The sequence below is a fragment of the Peromyscus leucopus genome, chromosome 10, assembly GCF_004664715.2.
Source record: "Peromyscus leucopus breed LL Stock chromosome 10, UCI_PerLeu_2.1, whole genome shotgun sequence".
Lineage (NCBI taxonomy): Eukaryota > Metazoa > Chordata > Mammalia > Rodentia > Cricetidae > Peromyscus > Peromyscus leucopus.
Genome location: NC_051071.1, coordinates 91,544,645 through 91,560,462, shown reverse-complemented (window position 1 = coordinate 91,560,462; position 15,818 = coordinate 91,544,645). Strand labels below are relative to the sequence as shown.

Genomic DNA, 15,818 nt, shown 5'->3' with positions numbered 1-15,818 from the left:
AAAATCAGTTAATAAGTGAAAATTTGAAAGTTAAAGACAATATGAAAATGTCTTAGTCAAGACAAGTAAGAAAAACAGACTAAAAATAGCTCTTAGGCATGTCTCTATATATTCAGATCTCCTTCATCATATTTAACTTGCAAGTTATATTCCTTATGTAACTTTGTTTTCCCACAGAGATTTTATCAGTTATTTTTAGAATAAGGAATGTGGAAGCAGAGTAGAATCATTTCCATTATCTTTTTTATTTAAAAAAATTGTATTTTATTTGTATGTGTGTTTTGCCTGCATGTGTGTATGTTGTACCACATGTATACCTGGTGCCTGACAATGGCAGGAGAAGGCATCAGATTCTGTGTACCTTGTATGAACCACCGTGGAGGTGCTAGGACTCAAACCCAGGGTCTCTGCAAGAACAAGTGTTCTTAACTGCCTGGTCATCCCTCCAGCTCCCTTCCATTAGTTCTTAGATGCTAAAATAGCAAATGTTACAACCTTATCGTTGGATACTGTGAGAGTCAATAGAATTAAAACTGAATTTTTAAATTAAAAGTAAACATTTTTTAAAATTCTGAAACATTTAACTCCTTAATGTTATTCTAAGCGGCAAAATTTAGAAGTATATTCAAAGAATTCCCTTACTTCAACTACATACAATCCAAAGCCTTTGATGATGTAAGTATCTTATAAATTTATAAGAAGTTCTTTTAAGGGTAAAGGATAATTTTCTCTTAGATCTAGCATTCATTTTGACAAAATAGTATAATATGACAAAATGTGTTGTTATTCAGGTTGAAATGTCTAGAGCAGGGCTGCACTTAGGAATTGTAGAGGTAAACACATTTGAAGCTATATTCCTAATCTTTTTTTTTTTAAAGATTTATTTATTATGTATACAGTGTTCTGTCTGCATGTATCCCTGCAGGCCAGAAGAGGGCACCAGATCTCATTACAGATGGTTGTGAGTCACCATGTGGGTGCTGGGAATTGAACTCAGGACCTTTAGGAAGAGCAAGAAGTGCTCTTAACCTCTGAGCCATCTCTCCACCCCCCCCCAATCTTCTTAAAGTACATTTTCTAGAAAATTGAGAATGTATATAAAAATTCTATATATTAATAATCAGTTGACTTTTTATCTCTTAGCTTCTTTACACAGATAGGAATTTTGTGATTTGTGCCCCCACTGGTTCTGGGAAAACTGTAGTGTTTGAACTTGCGATAACAAGATTGTTAATGGAAGTACCATTGCCATGGCTCAACATGAAAATTGTTTACAGTAAGTATATATTGTAAAAATGTTGATTAAGTGTAGTCAAAGAGCGAAGCAGACATGAAGTCAATTAAATTCAGAGCAGAGATTATTATTTGGTAGCTTGGTAGCTCATACATTAAAAACATTATTAATTTATTTAGTTGTGGTGCTGTGACAGAACCTATAGACAAGTACTATGCCACCGAGCACTACTAACCTACAGTCTCCCGTTTTTGCTCATGTGTGTATGTGGTGCTAGACACTGAGCTCTGGGAGGGCCTTGCATACACTAGGTGAGAGCTCCACCACTTAGCTGTAACCCTAGCCCTCTGTGCAGTGTAGTAAAGACATGCCACAATTGGTTTCATCTGTTACATTAAATTTGAAACACATTTTCCCAGAGTTGTAAATAGAAAATAATGTATTTGAATTAAGGATTTGAACTTTACATTTAAAAAAAGAGGACAGTCAAAATGAACAAATAATCATATATTTTACAATTCTAGAATTTTACATAGAAACATCTGTTCTCATTTTTTGGGATGTATATTTCATAAAACTCCATGAAGTGCTGTATGTACACAGTTTAAAAGAAATGACTAATCACAAAAGACTTCTTATGAAAAAATCAATAATCACTTGTTCCATCTCTCCCCGTTTTTAGATTCCCTCAGCAATCACTTCCGTTTCAGTTTTTAGTTCTTCCTGGTGACTGCTTTAATAGCTCCCTATGTTTGTATTTTTAGCTTTCACTTTATCAGTATTACACAGCAATAAGCATGTGTTTTTAGACTAATTTTATTAACTAGACCTTGAGAAAACAATTTTAAAATTACACTGGTGTTTAAAATAAATATATTCTTTTAGTGGCACCAATAAAAGCCCTTTGTAGTCAGCGGTTTGATGATTGGAAAGAAAAATTTGGACCAATAGGCTTGAGTTGTAAAGAACTTACTGGAGATACAGTAATGGATGACCTATTTGAGATCCAGCATGCCAATATAATTATGACAACTCCAGTAAGTATTATTTATGTTTCATTATTTACTTGAAAATATTTGTTTATCTTCATTAAGAAAGATCGTTAGAAAAATACAAAGTACAGGCATGTATTTGCAATGTAAACTAATTACCATAAAAGTACTATTATTCAGGATATGGAGAGAATATCCATAGATAAAAAAGTGGAAGAGAAATTATCACATATATGAACAACGAGTAAAACAAACCAGTTTGTAATTGTGGACAATCTATAACCATGTTTTTTCCTTATATTCATTTGTCCAAGCATATGTTATAGAAGTGATGCCTTGATAGGGCTTAAAGTATATAATTAGTGGGCTGGAGAGATGGTCCAGTGGTTAAGAGGCTGGGTTACTCTTCTGGAGGACCTGAGTTTGATTCCCAGCACCCCCCAGTCTCAGGAGATGTGATGTCCTTTTCTGGTCTTCACAGGACCTATGTGCAGATGTTGCACAGACACAAATGCAAGCAGAACGTCCACACACATCAAACATGAAGAGTGTGATTCAATTTTGACTTGTGATTATTTCAAAGATTGAAGACCTTGTGTTTTAGGACTCCTAAAATCATTTAAGTAACTTTTAATCCTCAACTCTTCGGGGAGATTTTAAAGAATCAACTGAAATGTTGCCCTTGTTTGTAACAGGTCTGATAAGGTTTATCAGTATCTTAAACAATGCTTGTGATTCCTTAGTAGAATAAACCACTTGCATTTTTTCCTGTAGGAAAAGTGGGACACCATGACTAGGAAGTGGAGAGACAACTCTTTAGTCCAGCTGGTTCGACTGTTTCTCATTGATGAGGTAATGAAGGCATTCACCTTCAGAGACAGACACAAAATGATATTTAAAATGGATGGAAAGAAATGACATTTTAAGTAAAATAATGTTTTTAGTCTTTCAAATTGGAAAATGCTTATTTTTCTAAGTAAAAATATTAATGTTGTATATTTTAATTGATTAAATAGATTTTTTGTTTTATACCTAATGATTCTCTCTTGATTTCTTACCTAGGTGCATATTATAAAAGATGAAAACCGTGGTCCAACTCTTGAGGTTGTAGTTAGCAGAATGAAAACTGTACAGTCTTTATCCAGGGCCTTAAAAAATGCCAGCCCTGTTCCTATGAGATTTGTAGCTGTATCTGCAACAATTCCCAATACTGAGGATGTAAGTCACAATCTTCACTTGCTTGATTTTTTATTATTTATGGACTGTTTAATCAATTTGATCTCAGAGAAGAAGGCATTTTCTATCAGTCACTTAATAAATTTAGTATATGTAGAAAGTTAGTGCTAGATTTCTGCTATTTGCTTTTATTTAAAATTCATAGTTTTCACTTATTTCAGACACTTTGTTACTTAGTTAGTAATGTGTCATGATCATTGGATGAGCTGACTGTAGCATGAATCGTAAAAGTTCTTATTAATAAAATCAAACCTGAGCTAGGTATTGGGGTGAACTGGAAGATCAGAGAGACAGAACAATCCACAGCTAACCTCACCTGGCCAACTTCTCAGCTGGTCTTGTTTCCTCAGACTGGAAGCTTCTGTGTCCTCATCCCAATGAATCTCAGCTGAACTGTGCTGCTCCAAAGCCTGAAAGCTTAATCAGCCAAATGCTTAACCAGGCCAAATACTTCTAGTTTCCGGTCCTCACACCTTATATACCTTTCTGCTTTCTACCACCACTCCCTGGGATTAAAGGCTCGATGAGTCACCACGCTTAGCTGTATGCTTGAACACATGGATTTCTGCCTCTGGAATGCTAAGATTAAAGGCGTGTGCTACCCCTGTCTCTGACCCCAGTATTTCGGGGAACACAATACCACTGCTGACTCTTATTTATTGGTTTTTGAGACAGAGTTTCTCTGTGTAACTGCTCTGGCTGTCCTGTAACTCCTGTAGACCAGGCTGGCCTTGAACTCATGGAGCTCTGCCTTGCCTCTGCCTCCCCAGTGCTGTGTCCAAAGGTGTACCGCCGCCTGCTAGATGAGCTGACTCTTAATTGTATAACAGTGTGGTGGAGAAAACCAAACAGTGGCTGGGGTGACCACCCACTTTCCCTCAGTTCTGTGTGTCTGTATTGTGGTAAGCACTAGTGACTATTTCTAAAATGCAGGTATGTGGACTTGTCCTTAGTATAACCATAAGGATGATTTCATGGTTATTGGGACATGAATGTGCAGGCCGACAGTTGTTTGGAGTATTATACTTTCTGTAATAATATATGACTTTTTCTTTAATCCCTAAGCAAACTTCTTTTTCTTTTATTTTATTATCCATATATGAGTGTTTTGCCTGCATATATGTTTATATGTGCTTGGTGCTCTTGGAGGTCAGAAGGTGTTGGATCATTTAGAATTGGAGTTACACTAGGCAATGGTGGTGCACGCCTTTAATCCCAGCACTCAGGAGGCAGAGGCAGGTGAATCTCTGTGAGCTCCAAGCCAGCCTGGTCCACAGAGTGAGTTCTAGGACAGCTAGGGCTGTTACAATGAGAAACCCTGTCTCAGGAAAGAAAAAAAAAATGAGACCTGGAGTTACAGATGCTTGTGAGTTGAGTTGCTGGGAATTGAACCCAGGTCCTCCAGAGGACCAGCCAGTGCTCTGAACCTGTGAGCCATCTCTCAAGCCCCTAAGCAAACTTCTTAAAAACAAATATATAGTCTTATTCTTCCTCACTCCTGTTTACTTGTCAGCCTGTTTATTTGTTTTTTGGTACTACTTAGAAATTATTTTTGTAAATAGTTGCTATATTGTCTGTTTCAATAACAAATTTTGTTTTTATCTCTAAATTTCTTCTAAAATTACAACTGGTTTTGTTCATGTTCAAGAACAATATAGAATTTTTATTCTTTTAAACATATAGACAAGGTATAGATGGCAAAAATTCCTGTGCACAGAGACAAGCACTGGAGAAGCCAGGAAAAGTTAAGCACACAGATTCTCTCTTCAAAGGAATGAGCTGCTTAGCTGTTTCTCCAGGAATGCTTTAGAAGAATGGAGTTTATAACCTGGTGATTCTTTGTTATCTGTTGAGCCAGGTTCCGCCCATATCCCCCAGGATTTGTTTTGCTTATCCCAGACCCTTTCTCCCTAAATCTTGAGCATTATTTCTAGGCCATAAAACTCATTCTTATTGAAAAGTTTCTGTACCTCGTTATTAAGCCTCTCCACCGATGCAGTCAATCAAATCAGGCCAAATTAATAAGTCCAGGTTTAATCTGAGCAAAACATTCCCGGGCAGTCCTGGGAAAGAGGAGAAGCTAGGAGGGGAACCACTAGGGGAAGGCTGTAGGGCAGACCTTAAATACCCTCTGGGGGAGGACTGCTGCTTGGTCGGCTTTCTTTGGGTGAGGTCTGGAGAGGGCAGCTCCAGAGAGAAGGGGCAGTGAGACGGGGAGGGGACAGGAGTGCAGTGCTCCCAAACCTGGATGAGGGAGCTACTTTGGATAAGTTTTGTAGCCATTGGGGATCAAACTTAACCCGTAAGCAACGGTTCACAAGCCTTTTCCAGACCTGAAGTCAAAAGTGCAATGTGTTGGTTGGGATAGGCTTCTGGGTTGTGTAGAGGAAGATCCAAGGCCTGGATGTCCCAGCATCCCAGACATCCAGGGAGGATCGCATTGAGTGGGAACAGGTGGGATGTCCCAGGCGCAGCCACGTCTTGGCAAGGGTACCCCAAAATTGGGAGGAGGAGCGTCCTGGACCCCTAAAGGCAGCGACTTAGAAGGGGCAACTCTCCAGGCTGAGAGCCGATCTGGTCTGGCAGAGAGATGTGTAAGTAGTGGAGTGGTTTTCCCACGTGGCCAGGGGCCACTGCACCAGATGAAAAGTTTCTGTACCTCGACATTAAACCTCTCTGCCAATGCAGTAAATCAGATCAGGCCAAATTAAAAAGTCCAGGTTTTATCAGAGCTGGGATTGCAGGCCTGCAGCACCAGACCTACCCAGACTCACCCTTTTCTAACAACCCACTCTCAAGAAACCTACTCTGTAAGGCCAGTGTTACTCTCCTCCAGGGGCAGCGTCCTCCATGACATGCTCACCTTGCACTAGATTCTGTTCTTGAAAGATTCCCTCTGCATTGTTGCTACACTGGGACCAGGTTCTAGCATATAAACCCTTGGGAGACATTTACAAAGTACATCTTAACCATAGCAGCGTGGAATCATACATATTTTTTGTTGTTTTACCTGTAAGAATTTCCATGTTATCAAATATTCTTTACTTTTTGTAGTTTGTTTTTATCTAATCTCATAATATAGTGTTATTTCCATTTCTCTGTTATAAACAGTGCTGAAGTTAATATATCTTTGAAAATATTCATACTCATTTTCTTAGCATACTATGAAGTAAGTGAAATGCTAGTTTAAACCTTCAGGGGACACTGCCTTCAATAAAAGTTATATTCGTTTATTTAAGAAGTCATTTCTCTATTCCCTGTTAGCAGCCATTTTTTTGTATCCTAACATTAGATAACAAAATAATGAAATTATTATTATTATTATTATTATTTTTTTTTTTTTTTTGGTTTTTCGAGACAGGGTTTCTCTGTGTAGCTTTGCGCCTTTCCTGGAACTCGCTTTGGAGACCAGGCTGGCCTCGAACTCACAGAGATCCTCTTGCCTCTGCCTCCCGAGTGCTGGGATTAAAGGCGTGCGCTGCCGCCGCCGCCGCCGCCGCCACCACCACCACCACCTGGCTTTGAAATTATTTTTATAGTAATAAATTTTTCTCAAATGTACATACTTATTTTAAAGATTTTTACTTCACTGATTTTTTTTACTGACTAGAGTATTTTAATATATTTGTCAACTACATAAATTTTTTTAACCAAGTCAGTGATGCCCTTTTCTTTTTTCATTTTACTGGTTTACAGCAATTCTTATAAAAATACCATCACATTATTGAAACTTTCTTCATTGTGATAATCACTGGATCTGTGAACACTGGTTTCTTTTTGTTTTTCTTGTCCTTTCCCTCAATATTCCTCTAAAATAATAATCCTTATTCTTGGCCAACCACTCCACCCCGCTAGAAATGCAAATTCCTGTGTGTTCAGATCCTGTCCCATAATAATCTTGCAACTATTTCCATATTCCTGCCTGTCCAACAAGAAACCTTTCCCCGACAAGAGGCAGTTTCATGGCAAGGCCTGGAGCCCAGTTACTAACTAGAGCAAGGAAGGATGAGGACCTCTTACCACAGAATCAGGCACTGGTTAGTAATTCTAATACTGGGTCTGAATTGCTACCATCTCTCAAGAGTTTATTTGGGGTCTGGAGAAATGGGTCAGAGGTTAAGAGCACTTGCTGATCTTCAGAGGACCACAGTTGAGTCATAGCACTCAGGTTGGGAACCTCACTGACTCCAGCTCCAAGGGATCTGATGTTCTTTTCTGGCCCCCTCAGGAACCCACACACTCATAGCAGATATACACACACACACACAAATAAATAAATAAATAAATAAATAAATAAATAAATAAATAAATAAATAAATAATTTTTACCATTTATTTATTTTTAACTTACTATTTATTTATTTTTAAAAAAGCTTATTTGTTCTTTGGTTAGAAGACCAACCTCTGCTACTATGCTGCTAGTGTTTAGGGAAGTGCAAATGTTTCCGTCATTTCCAGGAATAGTTCTGAACAATAACCAGCACTGTGGTGCCATGGGAACTTTGATTTTTATGACCAAATTGATTTTAATTCTAGTTTGGGCTCTAATGCGGGAATGTCAAACAAAATACTAATAACTAGTCAGAATTTACCACGAGAAAGTGTTTATGGTCTTGAAACACTAGTACTGGTAGCATTTACTAACATATCTATAGAGCAGTGTCAGTGAAATCTGTAATGTTGAAAAAGATGCTTTGATTAAACACTCTCAGAACTTGACTTGAACGTGGTCTAGAATTGTGTTTTTAGCTATAGAACTTCACTAGAAAAGAATGTAACGCACACGCGTCTGTTTTTCTCAGATCGCAGAATGGCTTTCGGATGGCGAGAGACCTGCTGTATGTCTGAAAATGGATGAGAGCCATAGACCTGTGAAACTTCAGAAAGTGGTCCTGGGTTTCCCCTGTAGTAGTAACCAAACTGAATTCAAGTTTGACTTAGCCCTCAACTATAAAGTGTACAGTGTTATACGAACATACTCGGATCAGAAGCCCACACTTGTGGTAAGGGTTATTAGTTGCTGGCTTTGTGTGTGGTGTTCCGTTTTTAACCTGATTGATACAGAGTTCACTAATTCCTTTTCAGTTTTGTGCCACAAGGAAAGGTGTGCAGCAGGCTGCTTCTGTTCTTGTAAAAGATGCTAAATTTATTATCACAGTGGACCAGAAACTGAGGTATGTGCTCTAACTTCTTCTCGAGAGTAGGCGTACTTTTGGGGACCAGTTGGGTGAAATGAGAAAGTGCCTCCTCCCCTAGCCTTGGGCAGGTTACTGGACAGCTTCAAGCCTAGCTTGTTACCTGTACAATGAAAACAGCGGCGGCTTTACGGGTCGGCTGAGGAAATGTAAAAGTGGAATTATAGGTATAGGTACAGGAGAGGAGGCCATAAGGAGTTGTCAGTAGTTCGGAGCCCTTTGCTTGTTGGGCGTGAACACAGTGACCAAGCTGTGCAATGTCACCTGTAGTCAGAAGTATGACCTGACCACTAAGAACCTTGTCTCCTTGCTCGCAGACTAATTCTGAAAGCAGTTTTGGAAGATGTGTGGAATTCTTGTGCTATGGGAGATTCATTTGCATAGACTCTTGTCCTCTCAGGCAAACACTAACTGCTGTGAGGTGAAATACACAGGCTGTAGGCTCCCTTAGTGCCAGGTCACATGTCACGTGCCTCCTGTCTGTCTGCTGTACACAGTGGATTCCTTTGTTCCTTTGTTTCAGATAATCTTTTCCTTGAACAGAAGTGTATGCAGTATTTTAATTCCTCTTCCCATTCTCACTTCTCACCTCATCCCCTAAGGAAAGTTCCTTTTGATCTTTTCTTCACTTCCCATCCCTTTCTTTCTTCCTTCTTTCCTTCCTTCTTTTTTTTTTTTTTTTTTTTTGGTTTTCTGAGACAGAGTTTCTCTGTGTAACAGCTCTGGCTGTCCTGAAACTCACTCTGTAGACCAGGCTGGCCTTGAACTTGCTGAGATCCTCCTGTCTCTCTGCCTCCCGAGTGCTGAGACTAAAGGCATGTGCCACCACCCACCCAGATCCCACCACTTTTTAATCTTTATTTCTTTTTATAGTTTTGACGTTTTGTCAGCAATGAAATGCCAGAACTGGAGTAGTGTGACACTAGAGACAGATTTAAGTTACAGCACTCCACTGTCCACCTGTGTGCCATCGGGCACATTGTTTCTCTCAACTTCAATTCATGTCACTTTCTCTTTTCTTTCTTTTTTGCATTAATTTTTTTCAGCACTGTAGATGAAACCTAGGGCCTTGTTCATACATGCAAGCAGGCTGTCAGGAGTTATATACTCAGCCTCCAGCTTCAATGATTTATTTTTGAAACAGAGTCTGACTAGGTAGCCCTGGCTGGCCTCAAATTTGCAATCTTGCCTCTGTGTCCCGAGTGCTGGAATTACAGGCGTATACCACCATTCTTGGCATCAGTTAGCTTCAGTATCTTCACTAGGACTCAGTATGAGAATAAACTACCTTATCGTAATTTGATAATCACAGAAGGCAACATTTCTAAAGTTCCTGTGTGTAGACAGTTTATGTTACTAGTTACATGGCATGTCTTTTTGCCTACTGTTCATTTTGTTGTGAATCCTTAAAGAGTATTATGACTATGAGAAAATTATACCTCATAGTTTCATATCTGCAATAAGAAAATAGAAAACAACATGGTTTTCTTACACATACTTAAGAACCAAGCTTACCAACTGTCTACATCCCTGAGAGTACCCAGATCCTTTCCAAAGTTATCAAAGCTCTTTCAGAACTTCCTTCTCCCCTTTAACTTATTTTCTTTACAAAGTAAAAATGTCTTTATGAATAGATGCCAGTGGCAGGGAGAAACGTACAATGCAATACAAAGTTGTTTCACTTACTAGTGATGTAGTATATTAAAAGTTGACAGTGGGAATTGAAGTCAGGTGGGCCGTGTGTGGAAGGCAAGGCGTTACTCCTGACTGCCTCCGGCCCTGCCTTCGCTTTTATTTTGCAGCGTGGACGGGCACTGCTTGTACATGCAGGCCTCCGCCTCCATCTTCCGCGCTGTCACCAGGACGGGCTTGAAACTCCTTATTTCTTAAAAGCACTACTAGACAAATTATGGGCTAGCTTTCTAGTTCTGACTCCGTGCACACAGTAACCATGTGTGGAAAATGAGATGTTCGTTTTTCTAAATTTGTGCTTGAGAAGTGAGCTTAAATGTTAACAGCTAATACATTCTGAATGGGAGAGCTAGATATCCTGTGCTATCCCTGTTGGCACGTATTTGTAAGGGCATTTCATATGGTGTGCTCTGTTTCTGTCTCTCCCCACACCCCTGCCTCCCCTCCCCCACTTCTCCCTGAGCCAGTCCCTGCCTTTAAGACAGCTGCAGGACTTCCACTGCTACAGAGTAGCTGCCCCTGCCCAGGGCAGTCCCTTACTGTTGGAAGCATGCCAGGACAGACTCATAGAAAGGATATGGGGAAAGTTTTCCTTTAATAAAACCTGTCAGAGCTTGTGGTTTTCTGTTTGTTTGTTTTTAAAGATAGCTTTCAGATAATGGCATTGTGAAGATTTCTTTATTTTTAAAATAAACTATTTCAGAATTTCCTGATGTTACAGGGTATAGCTTATTAATTTTATATTTAATAGGTTACAGAAGTCTGCATATTCTATAAGGGATTCAAAATTAAAAGGTAGGTTTAAAGACAATTTTCTTTTTTGTTCTGGAAACTGAACTTGGAGCCTCAGGCATGCCAAGCCAAACATTCTACCACAGTACCACGTCTCCAGTCTAGAGAAAACTTTTGAATAGCCTGTGTAAATATAGACAGGAGGGTCCGTGCTGGTGGAGTGGCAGCACTCGTTGACAGGTGGTGTATTCCTGTGGAAGATGTCTTGGTGTGGGTGCTGGTTATCATCATGCTGGGATGGATGATGAAGTAGTAACAGGGGCTGACAGGTTTTAGTGTGTGGTGTTGGTCATCATCCTGGGTAGCAATGGCTGACAGGTGGTGTATCCCTGCTGTAGATGTCTTGGTGTGTGGTGTTGGTCATCATCCTGGGTAGCAGTGGCTGACAGGTGGTGTATCCCTGCTGTAGATGTCTTGGTGTGTGGTGTTGGTTACCACCATGCTGGGATGGAGCTCTCAGATAGGAAACTGGTTGAAGGACTCTTTACTTCTGGAGATCTCCCAGTTCTTTGTAAGTAAAACATAGTTCTTGTGTATATTAAAGTATTTTGGAAATTTATTTTTAAGAGAAAAAAGCTTAAGTATTCTGATTCATTTCTTCAAGATCTAAAAAAGAATTGTGAATATATGTATTATACTAAATTCTTTGGCAAAGTTTAATTCTTTATCATTTCATTCAACTTAGTACAATTTGAAAAGATCTTATTAGCTATTTTATTTTTAAGGTACACTATTATTTTAGATTATAAAGTCTGCTATTCCTTTTTCTAAATTTCTTAAAGGTTTTATTCCATTTAGATCACTATATCTTTTATAAGCAAATGTCTTCCCAGGATAATAAAGTTATATGGCTTGATTATTCTTCACTCTGGCAGTCACTACCAGTACTCTGGCTATGGGAGTGAACCTGCCGGCTCACCTGGTAGTGATAAAGTCCACAATGCACTACAGTGGAGGCATGTTTGAGGAGTACAGCGAGACGGACATTCTGCAGATGATCGGGAGAGCCGGCAGACCTCAGGTGAGGGACAATGGCTTTTCATTTGAACATTCTAAATGTAGCCAAGAAAGGGCTTGTGTGTTTTTAATTTGCTTTTTATAATGAGATTGAAAAATAATGTCATTTAAAAATCAGCTTTAATGGAGGAATAAACATAGACAAGACTCACTAACTGAGATTATAAGAGTATAATGTACTCTTCCCATTCCAACTACTCTCTGAATGAAAGGGTGGATGTGTAAATAAGTGTACTGGTAAAGGAATTTTAAAGGGATTTTTCATCTTATTTTTATTCTGAATAGATATGTTTTGTCATTTTTATGTGTGTTTATTTTAGAAACTGGATCTCTATATGTAGCCTAGGCTGAACTTGAAGTTGCCATCTTTCTATTTTTGCCTCCTAAATACTAACATTGCTGGCATATGCCACATGTCTAGTCTTGCCATTTTGGATGAGCAGTTTTTCATTGAAAAGGGTTGTTGTGCATTATGGAACATGTAACATCCCAGGGTTGTAGCACTAATGTTACAATTAAAAGTCAGCCCATATCTTTCTCAAAATATGTCTGACAAGTGTTTGAATGAGGGAGTCATTCATTTAGATACTAAGAGAAAATTCAGGAAAAAAATCATTTTCAAAGTATGTTATGTCACACAAGTTTTTAATTTTAGAGGATAAATTAAATATATCAAATTATGTGGTGTCCTAGTTAGGGTTTCTGTTGCTGTGATAAAACACCATGACCAAAAGCAACTTGGTGAGGAAAGGACTTATTTGTGGTACATTCCACATCAAGGTCTATCATCAGGAGTCAGGACAGGAACTCAGCAGGACAGGATCCTGGAGGCAGGAGCTGATGCAGAGGCTGTGGAGAGTGCTGCTTACTGGTTTGCTCAGCCTGCTTCCTTATAGAACCCAGGACCGCCACAGCCCTGGGATGGCCCCACTCAAAATGGGCTAGATTCTTCTACATCAATCACCAATTAAGAAAATGCCCTGCAGGATTGCCTACAGCCCGGTCTGATGGAGGCATTTTCCCAGCTGAGACTCCCTCCTCTCAGATGACTTTAACTTGTGTCAAGTTGACATAAAACTAGCCAGCATTTATGGAAACTACACTAAGTCGTAAGTTTTTAATTCAGTTTAGAAGATTTGACATTAACATCGTCAAAATTATGTTATATGAAGCAAAAGTGATATTTACAGTTATACTCTTGAGAATTTTTTAAATGAAACTTTTTGTTAATATTAAAATTCAGAAGCAGTTTTTAGTCCGCTTGGCCCACTATTTAAGACAAAGAACCATTCAGTGTGAACTGAAGGTTCTGAGGCAAGGGTTGCCCCTGTAATGTGGTCTGGGCTCTGCTAATCTCTGTGCTTTGGTTACCTTCCAGTTTGACACTACAGCTACTGCCGTTATTATGACCCGATTAAGTACGAGAGAGAAGTACATTCAGATGTTAGCTTGCAACGACACTGTAGAAAGCAGGTAACAAAGAACAGCTCAAAGAGAAAAACTAATATTGCTTGTTGTTTTTTCCTTAATATGTGGGAAGGAAGTTTGGTTTGGAGATTTTCTATAAAGCATTTGTCATTTTAGGAATTAAATAGATTTATTTAAAGACAACAGTTTTACTTGGTGATGGTGCTTGGTATTAATCCTGGCCACTTCTGGAGTCACATGACTGCTCCTGTGCTGTCAGCAGTCAGGCAGGATGCTTAGTCACTCCAGGGCCTGGCGTCCTATAATCCATGTGCAGTGTGGTCACGCAGTCTGCACAGCGTAATCATGTAATCTACCGCATGCATGGCGTAGCTACGTAAGCCCAAGGACGCATGCCCAAGGTGACTGTAAACGCAGGCGCTACTCGCTCCCCACTCTCTCTCCCTCTCTGCTCCTTTCTTTGAGGTAGGCCCACCCACCTCCACCCTTCCCCTCCCTGGTAACAACTCTTAGAGTGGGTTCCGTTGTACCTCGTGTTTTCTTGTACCTGGTCAATAACGCTGACAATTAAGTAACAGTTGTTAGCACACAAAAGTACATATCTTTGTTGTAAAGTCCTTTACTAATTATCACTGCCTTATAATTTATGAGTATTAATTTTGTAATTACTCACTTTTAGTAAGAGAAATATTTTCACACCTTAAACTTTTGTTTTATGATGAGAGAATATGACTGCTGGGATTGTTTTCAGTATGTCATAAGCACTCCTCTTTGGGGAAGATAGGGCATTATCTACACTACTACCACTGTTCTGACTTTCTTATACAAAAATGTATCTTCTAGAACTATGAAGTAAGGAGAAATCTCAATTTTTAAGGTGTTGAACTGACTTTAAGACTTTCTCTCATATTTTTTAAAATTGCTTTTCATGAATTATTAAAGTAGCAACTAATATACTATATATTATTAAAGTTTAGAAAATAAGATTTATGTTCTTGAAATTCACATTAGTAACACAGAGTTTTTTCCCCATTAGTTTGCACAGACATCTTATTGACCATTTAAATGCAGAGATAGTACTGCACACCATCACAGATGTGAGCATTGCTCTGGATTGGATCCGATCAACCCTGCTGTATATCAGAGCTCTGAAAAACCCATCTCATTATGGTTTGTTACTCTGACCTGGAAATATAGTGATTTTTTTTTTCAAACCAGTGGGATTTGTATTTATACTGTTACAGAATAGTTTACAGAAACTAATAAGCAACAGGAAAAATAGTACCAGTCACCAATGTATTCAGAGGCAAGAGTGTACAAAAATGAGAACACACTGTCTGTTCTACACCTAGTCTTTTGATATTTTTAAATGAACACTGTTAAAAATAGACTCAATGAAAAAAAAAAACCTTAAGTACCTAAACTAATTTAAAGTAAGTTAAAGCTTTATAGTTTTGAATCTTGTTCATGTTATCATTTAGCTGCTCTCTTGTTCTAAATTTGTGGCTATTCATTTTTCAATTTATAAGAACACAAAGCAAATAATAAAAGCAAATAAGGTGTAATTTTATTTTCCATTTTTAATACAAACAATGTTCTGTTGTATTAGTTTTCTAACAAATTACTTAAAACATAACATCTTGGAACAGCCAACATTTATTCTCTCGTGCAGTCTATGAAGCCAAGAGTCAGCCAGTAGCTCTGGGTCAGTCTCTTGAGTGTTGCCAACATGTTGAAGGCAGAAGTTAAGTGAAGGCTACGGCAGGCCTGAGGATTCTCATCCAAGAAGGCTGTCTCCTAGAGCTCCTGTTTGGAGGCTTAGTTTATTCAGTGTGGACTTTCCTGCATCTCTCTTCCTGCAGGATGAATAATATAAGAGACTGACTGAATAAAACACTGAATTTCCTTATTTGTAACCTTGGTCACACATTATCACTTATTTTAAAAACAAGTTAGTAGTCCTAGCCACATGAAGGGGAGAGGAATTAAGGAATTCACTTTTTGGAGGCAAGAGTATCAAAATTGTTATGAACATTTTTTAAAGAGATGAGTTCTTGCTATGTAGCCTGGCAAACCATGAATCACAGAAATCTCCTGCCTTCGCCACTCAACATGTAGAGCTGCGTGCCACTGCCGTCACCTTTGAGTGTATTTTAACTGCTACTGTTCTGCTGTTCTGCACTGTTTTTCTAGTTTTCCCTAATATGTCCTGGAAACTTTCTGATTGATTAAT

General features: G+C 38.8%; 1 protein-coding gene across 2 annotated transcripts in view; it reads left to right on the top strand.

Moving 5' to 3' along the window:
• The window catches only part of Hfm1 (helicase for meiosis 1), an 89,164-nt gene that overhangs the window by 23,920 nt on the left and 49,426 nt on the right, over positions 1-15,818 (top strand). For both annotated transcript variants that reach the window (XM_037209270.1, XM_028867366.2), the window contains exons 7-18: positions 605-675; positions 1,144-1,276; positions 2,120-2,271; positions 3,001-3,078; positions 3,289-3,444; positions 8,264-8,464; positions 8,547-8,635; positions 11,100-11,143; positions 11,550-11,651; positions 12,016-12,161; positions 13,536-13,630; positions 14,622-14,755. In XM_037209270.1, coding sequence (XP_037065165.1) covers positions 605-675; positions 1,144-1,276; positions 2,120-2,271; positions 3,001-3,078; positions 3,289-3,444; positions 8,264-8,464; positions 8,547-8,635; positions 11,100-11,143; positions 11,550-11,651; positions 12,016-12,161; positions 13,536-13,630; positions 14,622-14,755 — 1,401 coding nt within the window. The remainder of the gene's footprint in view (positions 1-604; positions 676-1,143; positions 1,277-2,119; positions 2,272-3,000; positions 3,079-3,288; positions 3,445-8,263; positions 8,465-8,546; positions 8,636-11,099; positions 11,144-11,549; positions 11,652-12,015; positions 12,162-13,535; positions 13,631-14,621; positions 14,756-15,818) is intronic.